This window comes from Trematomus bernacchii, unplaced genomic scaffold (genome assembly GCF_902827165.1).
Source record: "Trematomus bernacchii unplaced genomic scaffold, fTreBer1.1, whole genome shotgun sequence".
Lineage (NCBI taxonomy): Eukaryota > Metazoa > Chordata > Actinopteri > Perciformes > Nototheniidae > Trematomus > Trematomus bernacchii.
In genome coordinates this window covers 2,108,943-2,126,575 of record NW_022987710.1, presented here as the reverse complement: position 1 = coordinate 2,126,575, position 17,633 = coordinate 2,108,943, and the positions used below count along the sequence as shown (strand labels likewise).

General features: G+C 42.9%; 1 protein-coding gene across 1 annotated transcript in view; it reads right to left on the bottom strand.

The window, feature by feature from the left end:
- aldh1a3 (aldehyde dehydrogenase 1 family, member A3) overlaps window positions 1-15,258 on the bottom strand; it is a 74,912-nt gene extending 59,654 nt beyond the window's left edge. Inside the window, exons 1-4 of the mRNA XM_034141016.1 lie at window positions 15,166-15,258; window positions 14,933-15,037; window positions 14,348-14,488; window positions 10,037-10,166 (exon numbers count right to left, since the gene is read on the bottom strand). Of these exons, the coding sequence (XP_033996907.1) occupies window positions 10,037-10,166; window positions 14,348-14,488; window positions 14,933-15,037; window positions 15,166-15,258 (469 nt within the window). The remainder of the gene's footprint in view (window positions 1-10,036; window positions 10,167-14,347; window positions 14,489-14,932; window positions 15,038-15,165) is intronic.
- Between the last annotated feature and the right edge of the window lie 2,375 nt (window positions 15,259-17,633).

Genomic DNA, 17,633 nt, shown 5'->3' with positions numbered 1-17,633 from the left:
GCCTGCAATAGAAGGTCGTCCAGATAAAACCACACTCCAGCCTTCTCTACACACTTTGAAAAAGTGCGAGGAGCCAGGGAACATCCGAACGGCAGACGATTGTCTGGTCTGATATTCCCTGAAATGAGAAACGCAGGAATTTCCTGTGTTTCTGGATGATGGGTACATGGAAGTATGCATCCTTCAGGTCGGAGTGAACCAGTCGTTCTGGTAAACACATTCCAGCACCTGTTTGATCGTCAGCATGTGGAATACTGACAGATCGAGGATGGGTCTCATTCCCCCGGTCTTTTTTCGGGATTTAGAAAATAACGGGAGTAAAACACCCCTGATTTTCCTCCCTTTGAGGAACCCTGGAAATGCATTTTTCAACAGGAGTTCCTGCAGCTCTGCCTGGAGTGCAAGACACTGTTCCTGGGATGACAGGATTGTTTCCTGTATCCCATGGAACTGCGGGGGGGGGCGAACTGCAGAGTGTACCCTCTGCTGATCAGCCTGCTCATCCATCAGACACATGCGCTGCCACTCTGAGAAATACTCTGAGAGCGGGCATACATGCTTGTGATGTGCTGTGGTCGTCATGGTGACGAGCCACGCCAGAGCCCTCGCCGCCGCTGCCCGTGAGGCAACCCAAGGTGGGGCTGGACCGAAAGGGCTGCGAGGGAGCATCCACACGCTGCGTTTCACTCCGGCTCTCATCATGCAGCGCGTACACGCTCAGGGGATGAGTGGAGGTGTGTGCAGTGCTGTCCACACGAGGCGTTATAACGGCGCTCGTGGGCTTATTATGACCGTGTGTAGGACGTATATCTGGGACAGGGGAATGCCGCGAGCTCTGCAGTTTATTAACCGATAGGTTAAAGACAGCAGGCTTTTGCAGCGAGCCCTGTTGGCTACTAACCGACAGGTCAGAGGCAGCTGGCTTACACAGGGTGGGGGATATGTGAGATACAGTTGTTACTGATGACACAGACAAACTGTTGGAACATGAGCGCAAGACACTGCTTCTTCTTCTTCTTCTTCTTCTTCGGAGGCTCTCGCGGAGCAGACCAGGAGCGGGGGTGCCTCGATCCCCTCCGACTTTAACACCCTGTCTCTCGGGTGGCGGAGGAGCAGAGACGTGGGACGGAGCCCCCGCGGCCGCCGAAGGGCGACCCTGACGCCGTGGCTGCGGGTGCTGCGGAGGGCATGGAGGGCTGCTCTGATAGTCTCACTATGGAGTGAGACAGCAGAGCTATGTTGTTCGCCGCTGCAGACGCCTGGAAGGCACACTGGTGCATCCGGTCAGTCTGGCGGACGACAACCTGGTCCCCCAGGGGAAGCGCGGTCGGAAAACCAACATCCGTTAACCCCTTAGTGAGGGGGACGTATGAGGACACCGGAGCCTTCAGGCTCCTAGGGCCCGCAGCCGCTCCCTCCTGGCACTTCCGGATGGCCGGGAAGCGCGGCCAGACCGGGTCACTCCTGACGGTCTGTACCCGGGAGAAACACTCCTGCCACCGGCAAGAGAGCTCTCCTGAGCCGGGGGAACGAGGAGACCTCTCCAAGTGGCTGCCTTTTCGATGATCTCCGGCAGCCCAATCATCCTCCTCGGCCGCAGTAGCGAGAGTGTCCGCTCTTCGAGGGAGACGGGCACATGACACCTGCTGGGCGAGAGCTGCGTGCGCGTGCTCCGACCCCAGGCAGGATTCGCATCGTGAGTGCCGGTCATAACTCATTATGAACCCCGTCTGGCATGAGGAGCAAACTCTAACACAACCCTGTGTACTCATGTTTAAGGATCTTTTTCGAGGTGGCTCTTAAAAGAGCCTTTACTCTTTAGTGTCTCTACAGTGCTTCAGTACCGGGGTGCTGAAGAAAAGAGGGAGCAGATTGTCGGGCCTCCTTCCTATTTATACCGGAAGTGAGTCCGAAGGTGGGGCCCACCTCGCAGGTGGGCGTGGACTACAAGTGTTTTCAGTGCTGCACGGGTGCGCAGGGGATTACCCAATAGCGATAGCCTTAGAGGGCGAAGCCTATACGAAAAATAGAACTGATATACTGTTGTGTTTTGTGTCTTTTGTTGAGGGATCAAGCACCCCTGACGTGAGCGGCAGCCTTGGGAAATTCCCCTTCGATTCTATTGGCTCTAACGGTTGGCCTTTGTTCCCTGCGTGTGCCTCTCCACCTCTGTTTCTTACTCTCTTACTTGCTACCCTTTTCCCTTAACCTATCCTAAGGGAGTGCTTGTTCTTCCTTCTGTCTGTCTGTGTCTGTATATTCTCATGTTCCGATTAACCCAGCCACATATTTCTTGTTTTGTGTCTTTATCGACGCCGGGATCCGGAGTCGAGGCTGATCCTCTTGCTGTGGTCCTGTGCCCTGGATCCTCTATCCTGAGTTCTGGATTAAGTCGTGGACTTCGGGTCGTGGCTTGGCCTGTCTCTGCGGTGCTGCCTGGGTCTCGTCATGCTGCTTCCCTGATGGCTCCCACAGGATTGTTGTTGACATCTTCGTGGATTCATCTTCTTATTACAGACACATGCATTTCCAAACATTCGGTCTACCTACGCTGTAAAATGTATTATCTCTTGATTTACACACGGCATCTATTGCACTTCTGTCCGTCCTGGGAGAGGGATCCCTCCTCTGTTGCTCTCCCCGAGGTTTCTCCCATTTTTCCCTTTAAACTGTGGGTTTTTCTCTGGAAGTTTTTCCTTGTACGATGTGAGGGTCTAAGGACAGAGGGTGTCGTTTTTCTCATACTGATATTCTGCACAAACTGTGCTGTTGTATTTGCTGTAAAGTGTCTTTACTGTAGGGTATTTTTATTATATGTACAGCACTTTGGCTCGACCAAAAATCGTTTAAAAATGTGCTATATAAATAAAACTTGATTTTACTTGATTTCATCCTTATCTTTCTTACAGTGCAGATGCTTTTCCGCTTGCTCTTGCCTCTGCTTACTTTTTATGCTGATTTTCCTATTCTTATTCTCTGAAAACTTCGAGCAGCGGCTCCTGGACATTAACTTATCACTGGGACAGTTATTCTTCGTAAATAGACGGAGGGTTTCAGCCATATTTCAACATTTTTACGACGACCTCAGTCTTACAGTAGCGTGGCCTAGCAACAGCTAAAGCCTGGTAGGCAACTGCATGCTATTTAGCTTAAGCTAGTTGGTAGAAAAATGCCTCCATTCTCTACAGATGACTTCCACAAACTTCTACAGAAGATGGCTGTGTTGGAAATGAAAATGCAACGGTTGGAAGTTAACGTGGAAGTGAATGGACTATGTTGTGGGAATAACACCACTTTACCAGTGTTGCAAAATAATGGAAAAGGGTATGCTAACTCACAGCTAGTTAGCAGCTACAAGGTTTCCAAGGAACAGGAGGGCTGTGTACTGGGTAATACATCTACAGGTGGTAGTCCTCCCTGGAACTCTCTGGGTGCAAAGCCTAAGAGTAAATCATTTCCATGGGATTTGGGAGGACGAATAACAGGCAGAGCCCAGCGCTCTGAAATCTGTGATGCGACCGGCTGGCCTGCATTGTTATCACCCAGGAAGAGTGCCTCTTCAACCCCTATTCATACTAGGAAACAGCCGTGGACAGCTGCTAAAGGGAGAACTACAAACAATCCTCCTAAACCACCAAGTGTGCCAATCCAGAACAGATACGCTCCGCTGACCGAGAACCGGAGATCTCTTTCTGATTACCTGGATAACCTGTCCTCTTCACACAGCAGGGTAAGGACCAATAGCTACTCCAAAAGTAAAAGGCTAGAGGGAAAGCTAACGACTGGGCCTGAAACTCTGATTGTGGGTGACTCTGCTGTAAGAGATGTAAAAGGTCTGTGTAGTAAGAACAACACCAAAGTACTCTGTTTTCCCAAGGATATGGTCTCTGACTTGGCTGAGAAGATCCTGCATATTGGGGCTGAACATCCGACTGTGAAGAATGTGGTACTACATATTGGAACAAATGATGTTGTGAAACAACAGTCAGAAGCGCTGAAAGAAGACTTTACATGTCTGTTGGAAACTGTCAGCTCTCTAAATGCGGAGGTGTTCATCAGTGGCCCTCTACCGCCAGTCAGAAGAGGAGTGGAGAGATTCAGCAGACTGTTTGCATTGAACACGTGGCTTTCAACTGCATGTACTGACCATTCTGTCCATTTTATTGACAATTTTAACTTTTTCTGGGATCGCAGACATCTTTTTAAGGCAGATGGAGTTTGCCTGAACAAGTCAGGAGTGAAATTGTTTATCTCTAACATATTCAACTGCCTGCGTCATCAATCTGTTCCCTCTGCCAAGGACAAGCGGCAAGAGGAATCAAAACAGGAGAAAGACACAACACATCGCGCAGAAAACCCTGAAGAAGTATCACTGCACCCGCCTGAGGAATGTTCTGATTATGGGAGACCTATGACACAAATGGAGGAGTCTCCACTGCCCGTCACCCCCCCTGTCAACGCCTTTGAGGATACTCTTCATTCATCCCCCAGCTCTCTCTACTCTCCGCTCACCCTTTCACCCTCGCCCTCCCCCCTGGAGTTCGATGACCGCATGAAGGCGATACGCAGGGTTGGCAGCATGTCCTTTACCCCCGCCCCTCAACGACGCCCACCAAAATCACCGAAGACAAGCCTACGTCAACCACCTCCCCCCCTGGCAGCATGTCCTTTACCCCCGCCCTTCCACAACGCCCACCAAAATCACCGAAGCAGAGACGCGCACCATCTCCCCCGTCTTAATCACCGTGCCTACGTCAACCACCTCCCCTCCCTTCAAGAAAGCATCTGCAGTCTCCGAAGCCTGATAAGGATGTGTGTGTACAAAACGCAACAAACTCTTACTGATATGTGCTGGGTCCAGGCTCAAGGGCATATGGCACTCTCAACTCTTTCCAGGACATGCCGGGGCCCTGCCTGCCAGTAGCTTTGCCGATATCTGTGTTGATAGGTAATAGATTAAGAGCGGTGAATCAGCTGAGAAACAGGAAGTGCTCAAACGTTTGTGTGAGGTTATCAAATTTAGAAGTGATTCCATGTCAGCCACAGCTTGTCATAAAAAATCTTACTGATAGTGTATTTAACAAACTTAAACTAGCTTTATTAAATGTCAGGTCTTTGGCAGGAAAAACATTTTTAATCAATGATTTTATCACTGAGCACAATCTCGATTTTATGTTTTTAACGGAAACTTGGATTGAACAAAATAACAGTGCAGCTGTTCTTATCGAATCAACACCTCCCAACTTTAGTTTTATGAGTCAGGAAAGAATGCATAAGAAAGGGGGTGGAGTTGCTATTTTGTTCAATGATTCCATTCATTGCAGGAAGACATCTTATGGGGACTTTGCTTCTTTTGAATATGTGGCCCTTCAGCTGAAATGCTCCTCTCGAGCTCTGTTCCTAAATATCTATAGACCACCCAAATACTGTGCAAGCTTTTTTGATGATTTTACTGAACTGCTGTCTATAGTGTGTATTGACTTTGACCGTCTAGTCATTGTTGGTGATTTTAACATCCATGTTGACAACCCCCAGGACAGAGGGGCTAAAGAACTGTTTTGTGTTCTTGATAACTATGGACTGACTCAGCATGTGGCGGAGCCCACGCACAATAAGGGGCACACTCTGGACTTAATTATCTCAAAGGGTCTGAATATCTCAAAGGTTGTGGTGACTGATGTTGCACTCTCTGATCATTCCTGTGTTTTCTTTGAGAGCTCTATTTCTGTTCAGAAAAATGTTCAGAAAGAGGTAACCACAAAGCGATATTTAACTGAAAATACTAGGAAAATGTTTACTCATAATTTTTCATCCACACTTGCCCCTGCTAACATCTCAGTAAATGAGCTAGTAGATCATTTTAATTCAAAAATTAAAAATGTTATAGATACCATTGCTCCAACTAAGGTAAAGGAAGTGATTGGCAAGAAAATATCTCCATGGAGAAAGGCCATGACCGTGAGAACAGAAAAAAGAGTGTCGAAAAGCTGAACGTAGGTGGCGAAAAACAAATCTCCAGGTTCACTTTGAAATCTATAAAGAGAGACTTGGCCTTTATAATTTGGAATTGAAAAACGCACGACAGTCTTTCTTCTCTGACATCATTACCAAAAACAAAAACAACGCACGTGCCTTGTTTGCTACCGTCGACAGACTAACTAACCCCCCAGTGTCAGTAGCCTCTGAATTTCTATCCACCAGGGCGTGCAATGATTTTGCCTCCTTCTTCACTGACAAAATTCAGAAAATTAGACAAGCAGTCAGTGCCTCTGCATCAGGTACAGCAAATGTGTTGTCCCTATGTCCACCTAATATCAATTCAAACACCATGACACAATTCCATCAGATTAATGATAAAAACTTAGAGGACATTATTCAACTTCTGAAATCCTCCTCCTGCTGCCTTGATATTATTCCAACAGGATTTTTCAAAGATGTTTTTCCTTGCATGGCCTCAGATCTACTTCATATAGTAAACACATCTCTTCACTCAGGTATTTTTCCAGAGGCCCTGAAAACTGCAGTCATTAAACCGCTCTTAAAAAAGAATAATCTAGATGCTTCAGTAATGAACAATTACAGGCCAATATCAAACCTGCCATTTCTAGGTAAAATCATTGAAAAAGTTGTATTTCAACAGTTGAGTAACTTCTTGCATTTAAATAACTCTTTGGATGTGTTCCAGTCAGGATTTCGTCCAAACCACAGCACTGAGACTGCTCTTGTAAAGGTCTTCAATGACATCCACTTAAACACAGACAGTGGCAGAACTTCAGTGTTAGTATTATTAGATCTCAGTGCTGCGTTTGACACTGTTGACCACAACATATTACTAGATCGACTAGAAAACTGGGTGGGACTTTCGGCAACAGTTCTAAATTGGTTTGAGTCCTACTTAAAGGACAGAAAAAACTTTGTTTCTATAGGTAAATACACATCTGAGTTGACAAATATGACATGTGGGGTACCTCAAGGCTCCATCTTGGGGCCTCTTCTCTTTAACATCTACATGCTACCACTGGCTCAGATAATGAAAAACAACAAAATAAGTTACCATAGCTATGCGGATGACACACAAATGTACGTAACAATGAGTAAGTGCATTGAACAAATCAATGACTGGATGTGTCAGAACTTTCTCCAATTAAACAAAGATAAAACTGAGGTAATGGTTTTTGGAGCCAAGGCAGAACGTATAAAAGTTAGCGCTGAGCTTCAGTCTGCAATGTTCAAAACAACAGATAAAGCCAGAAATCTAGGTGTAGTCATGGACTCTGACCTGAGTTTCAACAGTCACATTAAAACAGTTACTAAATCAGCCTACTATCACCTAAAGAACATATCTAGGATTAAAAGACTAATGTCACAGCAGGATTTGGAAAAACTTGTCCATGCTTTTATCTTCAGTAGACTCGACTACTGCAATGGTGTCTTTACAGGTCTCACTAAAAAATCTATTAGAAAGCTGCAGCTAATTCAGAACGCCGCTGCTCGAGTCCTCACTAACACTAAGAAAGTGGATCACATCACTCCTGTTCTGAAGTCCTTACACTGGCTTCCTGTGTGTCAAAGAATAGATATTGTCGCTGGTTTATAAAGCTTTGAATGGTTTAGGCCCAAAATACATGTCTGACCTCCTGCTAAATTATGAACCATCCAGAACTCTCAGGTCTTCAGGGACTGGTCAGCTTTCTTCCCCCAGAGTCAGAACTAAACATGGTAAAGCAGCATTCAGTTATTATGCTCCAAATATCTGGAACAAACTCCCAGAAACCTGCAGGTCCGCTGCAACTCTTACTACTTTTAAATCCAGGCTGAAGACTTTTCTTTTTGCCGCTGCTTTTAATTGAACTATTCACATCTTAAACTGCACTGTAACTTTTATCCATGTATTTTTTCTTTTAATGTTTATTTTATTATCTTTTCTTTTTAATGACTGATTTTAAATACCATTTTCTTAATGTCTTCCATTTTTGTAAAGCACTTCGAATTGCCTTGTGTTGAAAGGTCCTATATAAATAAACGTGCCTTGCCTTGCCTTGCCTTGATTTGATTAAAAAGAGATGTCGATCATCAAAATCGACCAATGGGTTCCAGAGAAACGGCAAAAACGCCCATTTCCACCCAAATGACCCCAGAGGTGGGTTTTTTTTGCTAAACCTCTCTAAAAAGGTCAAATGTCACTTGTTTTGCATCAATCTTGATAAAGAACTTATTATATGTTGTACTTTGGATTCCTAAAGCTTTTAGTCTACTAACCCATCATCCAAGGGTAGTTTTCACTATAAGTAAAAAATAATTTTTGGACGGACACTATAATTTACAGTTTTTTACTATGTTCAATCTGAATTTTCTTTAAAATAAAAAACATCTATATTGATTCTGACTTTTCTACATCCAACTCACAGGTTTATCATTGCTTTGAGAAAAAAGATGATTAATCTTCCACTTTTAGAAGTGTAGTTATGGTCATTTGTTCTGGGAATGTCATTTTCGAGCCTGAGACCTGAAAAACAGGCTCAGTGCTTAACAGGTTAACAGGTTAACCTGTTAAGGGTTAGGGTTAAGTGTGTGTGTGTGTGTGTGTGTGTGTGTGTGTGTGTGTTTAGTTAATTTTGCACCTTTCTTAATTTATCACTTTATTTTTAGTTGCTGTGGCGGTACAGGGCACGTGTGAGTGGCGGTGAGTAATATTTCGATTTTACCTGCTTGTTTCCCCTCCCAACAGTAACTGTCTGTGCTCATTTAGTCAGTTTTTATAGGCTGGATACCATTTTAAATAGCATTCTTGGTGGAGATTAATTCATAATAAATTGTTGTTTTTACTGGTTAAAGTATTGTTTGTAAACGTGTCTGATATTAATAAATAAATATCATACTCTTGGGAATAAATCGTTGTCTTGAACCTTTTTGTTGACTGCCAACTGTATCATGTTTTTAATTCAATCTGTGGAGTTTTGCTGTTTGATACATTTTAATTAAAGGGCAAATTTGATCAGTAGAACAGCTACATTTTAGGCTGTGTGCACGGCCGCGGTCACACTGGTTCTCTTGCTCAGTACAAAGCGGGGATTAGGGGCTGAATGTCCGCTGGATTGGCGAGGCATTGAGCCAACACTGATTGTTAATCCTCACAGACTATTGCACTTCACTGATTACTATCTTGGCCTCTTCCTCTTCCCATTGTCCAGCCGTGCTTTGCATCCCTCACCACTCTATTGCGATCTAATCAGGAGGAAAAGGCAAACGTGTTTTGTCTATCTGCTGTCCTGCACAGGCAGAAGAGAGTAAAGTAAGATCTGACAAGAGGGGAAGTATTAAGAGGCTAGATGAGATACCACCCAGGGCGGAGGACAATCCTGAGCCCGGACAAGTAATTTGAATAACAGTAATTAACTTGAATCCCAAAGATGCACTGGTTATCAATTCCTATAGGGACATCAACAAGTTGCTTCATGTTTATAGTGCACACTGGACACTCATTGTTCACACTCTTAATTATCTTTATTTATTTATCCATGTATACTGACTTTGCATTATTTTGTATGACAATCATTAAGAAAAGAAAAAACACATGTTGTGCATGCAAATTATTAATACACGATTAAAGGAAATATTTGAACGAATTCCTTGATAAATCAGGTACCACAATAAAACAATGACACTCCCTAACTGATCAGAACTATCACTTTTACATTTTTGAACAAAACTGCTACACAAAAGCTCTTTTTCAGATTGACAGTGAAAGCAGATGACATACACATCAGAGCTGTGCCTGAATCTTATGAAGACACACGCACACACGCACACACGCACGCACGCACACACACACGCACACACACACACACACACACACACACACACACACACACACACACACACACACACACACACACACACACACACACACACACACACACACACACACACACACACACACACACACACACACACACACACACACACACACACACACACCACACACGCACACACCTGGCCATGATGGTTTGTTTCGTCAGATTCCTGACACACTCACCTACAGGCAGACTCTTGCCGTGGATCTTGTCGGCCCAGCCTGCGTAGTAACGCAGAGTTTTGATACTGCCGTCCAGGTCAACAAAAAAAGACTGCAGGAAGGGCTTCCCTGTGTCCAGGGTCTCCAGAGTCTAAAAAGTCAGGACCAAATAGCATCACTAGCAAGTTGATGTTTAGCTGAACTCTTGGACTCTGAAGAAATGTGATCTGTGGCTGTAACTTTAAATGATGCACGGGTGCCCAATTATAGAGCTTTGAGTTAAATATTTTTGGAAACAAACACCCTGATTAATCAAACTTATTCAGAAGATAACATTTCTGTGAATTTCAGTCTGACATTTAAATAAAGTGGTCTAGAGAGTCAGGAGAAACCTTTCTGAAATGGAAAGCTGTAAAAGGCTAAGACATGTGCTTTTCTTTCATTTTGAAGTGTTGGTAATTCCCTGTAGCTTCCAGGCCTCCTCTTGCAAAGCTTGGTTTTATTTCTGCTGTACAATACGTAAGTGATGTATAGTATACATATGTTGCTTCCACATACATTAATACAAATAATAATATATTTTGTATTCCTATTTGTATGTTTGAATGTGTCAGATGGGAATAATGTTATTGTGTATCTGCAAGTATGCTGGAGTTATTCTATTGTAAAAGGCAGTGGCGAGCCGTCAGGGCCCTCTAGGCCCTCTGAGGGCCTAAGATATTCTACAAAATAATATTTAAAAACATTAAAAAAAAAAATCTGCCTATTCAGTTTCTGTTTGAATGTGAAGGGTTAAATGAAAGAAGCTCCTTTAGCCGTCTCTGCGAGTTACTGTGAAGACAGGAGCTGATTGGTGGTCCTGCTATAAATTCACAGAGGGCCAGCTATAGTATCTGAACGAGAGAGTAATGTCAAATGACAGTACAATTGACCAATCATATCTTCCCTCTAAATGGGTGGGTTTTATTATCGCGGACTTTATGACAAGTTCTGCCCGCTGTGAAGCTTTTCTTGTTTCCATAGCAACAACAACTTCCTGTCAACAGCCTAAACTCGCCTTCAAAATAAAAGCATGCCAAATTACACTTAAGACATAGAACTGCAACGAAAGTAACAAACACAATGCAATACAATATCCTTTTCAATTTCAAAGAACACAAATTGGGTTATTTACAGGTGTTGTTTTGTGTGTTAGAGGGTCGCTTTCATTGATGCGTTTTGCACCCCGGGCCGAATGAACATTTCGACTGTACCTTGGCAATTAAGTTATTGCTGAAAAAAACTTGGAAAAAAAGACACAAAAAGACTTTTTAGTTTTTAGTTAGTTAATTTAGGCCTTGTAACTGACTCACCAGCTCTTACTATGGTATGATCTTGCTTGAGGTGAATATATCTGCATCTGCAGGTTTTTGCACTTATTGTTAGTCAGCTAAATTATATGTAATGTAATGAGAACTTGGGCTCTGCAGCTAGCAGATAATGAAACCACTGTGCTACTTGACCGAACCTTAAAAACTCAGAATCTATTCTTTATTTCCCCAAACAGAGCTGGGAATTTAGTTCAGCCATACCCTGCTAACTGCCATTACAGAGCATGTTTGCAATTAGCAGTCACATGCAATCTGGTATTATTTCTTGACTCACATCTGTAAGGCTTCATTTACAGATCTAAGACTTAATGCAAGCTGGCAGCTCTACATAATTCCCAACAGTATCTGAAAGAAAGGGAGAATAACATCCAGGAATCATTACTAAGAGAAGAAAATAGTCTGGGGCGGGGTCACAATGTAATGATGTCATGATATGACATACTGTATGCCAGCGACGTGCAGTCAGGGGAGGCAGGGGACGCAGAGCCTCACCTGTCATACTCCAATGTAACGGAAAAACAACTAAAGAAAAACTAAATAGTAATAATAATAAAATGTCTCCACTGATCTGTGTTGTAAGTGTGATTTATGTATGATTCCAATCGCTTTTTATTGTCAAAATCAGCAAATTTGCCGAGCTCCGCTACGGGAGCGATGAGGAGTGAGGCAGGGACGAGCTCTGCCTCTCGTAAGCCCACAGTAACTTGCTGGAGCGCGGGCACTAATTTAGCGCGGGCACTTATTTTGTGAGCGCGCTCAAGCCAGTTACTGTGGGGTAAGGTGAGGCACAGATGAGCTCTGCCTCACCTCAGAATGCGTCACCCCACAGAAACTGGCTGGAAAGCGGGCCCTAAGCGCATGCCTGTTACCATCTCACTGTAGGTCACCAATGTAATGTTTGTAGATCCCTTTATTACATTTATCCTCGCCATCCATAGTCTCTAAATAACTTATTTCACGTATATATGATATTTAGGCTCGCTGGTCTCATCATACAACGGCAATGAAAAAAGCACCAGGGGAGGCAGCCATAACCTCTGCCGCACTGAAGGGGGCGCACGTGAGCCCACAGGTTCTTGTTGCTACTGTTATTCTACGCAGAGACGGTAGACGCAAACAACAAACTAGACTTTTGAAACTACAGGAAGATAAGGAGGACTTTTACAAAAAAGCAATAGAGATTGTTGTCCAGAAGGATAGCATGGACTTCATCTTCAAGTCAAGGTAAGACCACATTTGTAATGAAAATGGGATCTTACTAAGAAAGAACAATCCAATATTTAGATTTTGGGTATCCTTTTGTTGAACGGTCTGTTTAAAATGAATCGAAGCATCAGACTAAAAAAAGCTTTTGAAAATAACCGAATATTTAGATTAAAGTCAAAATATAATATTTGTAAATCTGACTCAGTGAGTCAGTGCCTCACCAGCCATGAACCTCACCGCACGTCACTGCTGTATGCCCTACTGTATGCAAATCCCTGATATGAATAAGATAACATACTAACTGCACAGATGCAGTAAAACCCCATAAGTGAGATGCTTCTGAAAAGCACTTGCTTCTTTCAATGAGATATATTGTTATGAATTTTATCTAGATTCCACCGGGTCCGTCTGCGCGGCGTTACGGCCGCGTTACGGCCGCGTTACGGCCGCATTACGGCCGCATTACGGCCTCGTTACGGCCGTGTTACGGCTGCGCCGCGGCGTTCACCGCGATCGCGGCCTCTCTAGTCAATGGGTGCTATTCCACCAGACGCACCGCATTACGGCTCAGAAGCGTCCCAGAAGCGTCTCGGCGCTGGGCTCCGCTAAAAATAGGATGCGGGTCTATTTTCGACGCAACGCAAGGCATTGCATAGCGCCGGGCAGGAAGTGGACCGGTCAGAGCATCCAGTCAATCCCCAAAATAAACAAATTTTGCAGACCCTATCCCTCCATAGTCTTTCGAGTAGGAGGAGAAATGCCAGCGTTCTCCTCCGTTTTACAGGCACTGTGTAAATTATATATATGGAATAATTATGATGATGAATGCATTTTTTTACCACTAAAATACAGCAACACATCTTTGATTTATGTCGTTTATAACTGGAATATTACAACTATTATTAACTTTGTCTGTACAAAGTAGCCTGTCCAGGAAATATGCCCAAATCACCAAAAACTGCGAGCCGGACGGACCCGGTGGAATCGAGGGGTTAGAAGGAAGAAATCAGCAGTAGTGAATAGTAACTTAATACATTTACTAAGGTTATTTAAGTAACTAAATACAGTTCCGATAATCTGGTTAAGTATTTCTGTGTTATGCTATAGGCTACGCTTTATGCCTCAAGGACAATAACCATCACTTTTTAGTGTACAGTACAGTTCAGAGATAAATATTGTACTTTATTAGCCGAATAAGATTTATAAAATAACAAATAATATAAAATATGATGCATTTAAATGCAAATAATCAGTATAAAAATACTTTTAACCCTCACTAGAGCAATTAATTAAAGTGAATGTATCAGTTATAATAAACACATTCTGTTCTGCTGCATAATGACTATATTAATATACACTTTGCTTGTAATGGCTCTGTACAGTACCTTTACTGCAGAGGAACTTTGAGTGCAAGACTTTTGAATTTCATACAGAATTTGAATACATCATGACATCAAATATTGATTCCAAGTTCTGGAATCAGTCAATATGTAGTTTGATGTTATCCATTAAGACTGTTTAAAACGTTTTTGTCTTTCATTTACAGGATAGCAGGAGTACAGAATAGCAGTGCGTCCTAAAAATGAAAATTCAAAATGATTCTGTATTTCTTAAACTGTATACGTCCATCATATGCAAATTAAAGACAATTAGATGTTAAGGGAGCACGTTGCTAAAGAGCAGCTGTGTAGGCTGCTGTGTGTGCTGTGTACATGTGCATGTGTGAGGCGAATAAAGAGGGCTTGATTTTAATCACCGCCAGCAGCCGCCGGTCCCTCTCCATCAGGTCGGCCAGTGCGTGCAGCAGCCTTCCCCGGCTGGACGCATCCATCCTCCGCCACGGAGAGCTCCTCTGCTGGGCCGCCTTGGCCGCCTGCACCGCCTTGTCCACATCTGTCTATGCGGACATGAGGCACCATGAAGTGGAAACAGTCAGGACACAGATCCCCGTATCAACACAGAAAGGCTGTAACACTCTGGCTGTGCGTGACTTTCTGAAATGTTTGACGTTTGTATTTTATAATGTTAAAAGCATGTAAACGGAATGGATTAATAATAACACATTTTGTCTTGAAATATTTCAACTCCCAAGTTACCTCCATTTATCAAAATGTCCAGTGGCGAGCAGTAACAAAGCTATTTTGTAGATATAAAACGTGAAGTGAAGATACAATAAGCAAAAGAAAAATATTCAAAAATGTTTGTTTGAGTTCTGAGGTTATGCAGAGTTAACAGATATTGAAATGGCCAAAAACAGATAATAATCTCTTGGTAATTCAGTGTAACAGTATGTAAACCTAAACTTATTTCATTAATAAAATCCAGCCTGCCAGATTCTTACCTTGTCTGCTTCTTCCACATCACATATTTTGACACCTGTCGCCGGGTTGAAAGTTGGAAAAGTCCTTCCACTGCTAGATGAGTGCCATTCATTGCCGATAAAGATCTGTGGGAGGAGAAGAGTGTGCACAGGCTTTGGTGTGTGCTTCACAGGCACCTAAATATAACTATCATCATCAAAATATAAAGTAAAAGTTCTTAGCCATGTCTGAATCAGGTGACCCCCCACCTTACCTTAGTGTGTCTGATCTCCTGAGCTGTGACAGGGGCAGGTAAAGCTGGGATATCTTCAGCCACTCCGTTCTCTGGGGTTCCGTTCTGTGCCATTCTGGCTCAGCAGTCCAGTCTACTGCAATGTGAGCCCATCCACTAGCTCTTATAGGACTGTGGAGGTCCTCCCTCCTCACACAGCAGCTCCGCCCTCAGCTCACACATGAGGGGGTTCTACTCTTACAGCCATGGGACACTCTTCCATGCACCTGCTGTTACATACCTACTTAAAATGTCCAGTCATGACTCATGACGCGGGAAATACATGTAGTGCATTTTTTTTTGTATTTTAACTGGTAAGATGAGCAAGCATTCACAAGCTGTCTGTGGGGTACCTTTCAAAGAGCAAAAGGAAACCAGAGGTAAAATGTCCCACTCGTCTTTCAGTCCAGGCAGTGAAAGTAGCAAGACTGAGTTCATTCTGCTGCACATTGACATAACAGCACAGCGGCTCTGTCTGCTTCTGTGGAGCGACTGCAGGCTGCTCATCAAAGCTCTATAAGTTGTAGGTCTTTGCACCTGGGCCTGGTGAAGCTGAATGGATTTGAACACATGCAAACACATGATTTTGTTCTTGAGGACAAAGCTGCTTGCCTGCTCCGGGCTTGCACTCATACACAGTCTGCTATTGTTTCCCCTTCATCACTTCATGTGTCAAAGTTATGTCAACGTTTAATTAGGACAACAGGCTTTCGCAGGCTAATTTCTCACTTTCTAACACTTCATGATGAGAGAGAGAGACTCAAAGGGACAGTGCGGGGGGGGGGGGAGTACTTGGCAGGTTATGCCAGGAAACAATACGAAATGCAAAGCATGGGCCAAGACCCATGCAAATAAGCAGCAACCTGCACTATAGCTGAACAAGGTTTAACAGCATGTGAGAGATCAACACAGCCACCATGAATGTTCTAGGTTTGACCATCAAAAAAGTCTTCTTTCGAGTTCAAATGTTTGTTTTTTTGTTAAATTGTATCAACTGTAGAAAAAAAAACATTTGTTTGGGCCTTTTCTCAGTGGATTAACCCACATTTTGTTCTATAGGGAGTATTTGTGGCAGCAAGTGATTTATGTGGGATTGAGTTAAAATAAAGTACAGTGTGTGTGTTCAAGAGTGTTTGTTCATTGTAATACTGGAAAATGTCCCCCAGTGCAAGAGTTTTTTTAACAACAATGGACCTCTATGGCTCAGAGGAAGACGATAAATCAGGCTGTTATACTGACTCAGAACTGTTTCTATTGGGTTTAACAATGATTGGATAACAAGTACGAGCTGTCTGAGTTTTGTGATTTTTTTTTTAACTTTGTGTTCCCAAAACGCTTTGTTCCCTTCCGAAATATTTCAAAAATAAATGTACTAATGGCTCAAGCGTCAAATAATGTCATTTTAATGTATAATTTGTAATATAATTGCATACAATAAAATATATGAGATACTTTAAAACGTAGTGTATTTATATTTCACATTCATAAATGACCCTTTTGTCAGGCATTTATTGAATTGTGTGTTGGGTAATATGACTCAGGAAGCTGTGAGTGTAACAGCAGCTCTTCTTCTGTACTTCTTCCGCCATTACAGCCTCCAGGCGGAGAAATTAACAACCAACAGGGGATGATGCACTTCGCCCATGCAGAACTTAAAACCTCTGAGTAGGTGGTTGAGTGTGTGGGAGTTTGTGTATGAGTTCTTAAAGAGAATGTTACTTGAAATTCTAGTTTCAATTTGATGTTCTTGCCGATTGTTTCAACTTATTGATTCTGAATATCTCATCTGGAGAATAAATGTACCCTGGGATATCATTCAAGAAACCTTAACCTGTTAAGCCCTGAGCCTGTTTTTTAGGTCTCAGGCTCGAAAATGACATTCCCAGAACAAATGACCATATCTTCCCTTCTAAAAGGGTTAAATTAATAATGTTTTTTCTCAAAGTAATGATAAACCTGTGTGTTGGATGTAGAAAAGTCAGAATCAATATAGATGTTTTTTATTTTAAAGAAAATTCAGATTGAACATAGTAAAAAACTGTAAATTATAGTGTCCGTCCAAATATTATATTTTACTTATAGTGAAAACTACCCTTGGATGATGGTAAGGTAGACTAAAAGCTTTAGGAATCCAAAGTACAACATATAATAAGTACCCTGTATCAAGATTGATGCAAAACAAGTGAAATCTGATCTTTTCAGAGATATTTAGCAAAATAAAACCACTTCTGGGGTCATTTGGGTGGATTTTCCATATCTCTGGCCCCCCTTTGTCAATGTTGACGAATGAAATCTCTTTCTGACCGTTAGAGCCAATAGAATCGAAGGGGAATTTCCCCACACACACACATGGTAAAAAAAAGGTGGGGGCTTCGTGCATGCAGTTTTGCATCAGAGCGAACCTATCTCTCGCTCTGACATCTGGAAACGGAAAAGCAGTTTTATTGCTT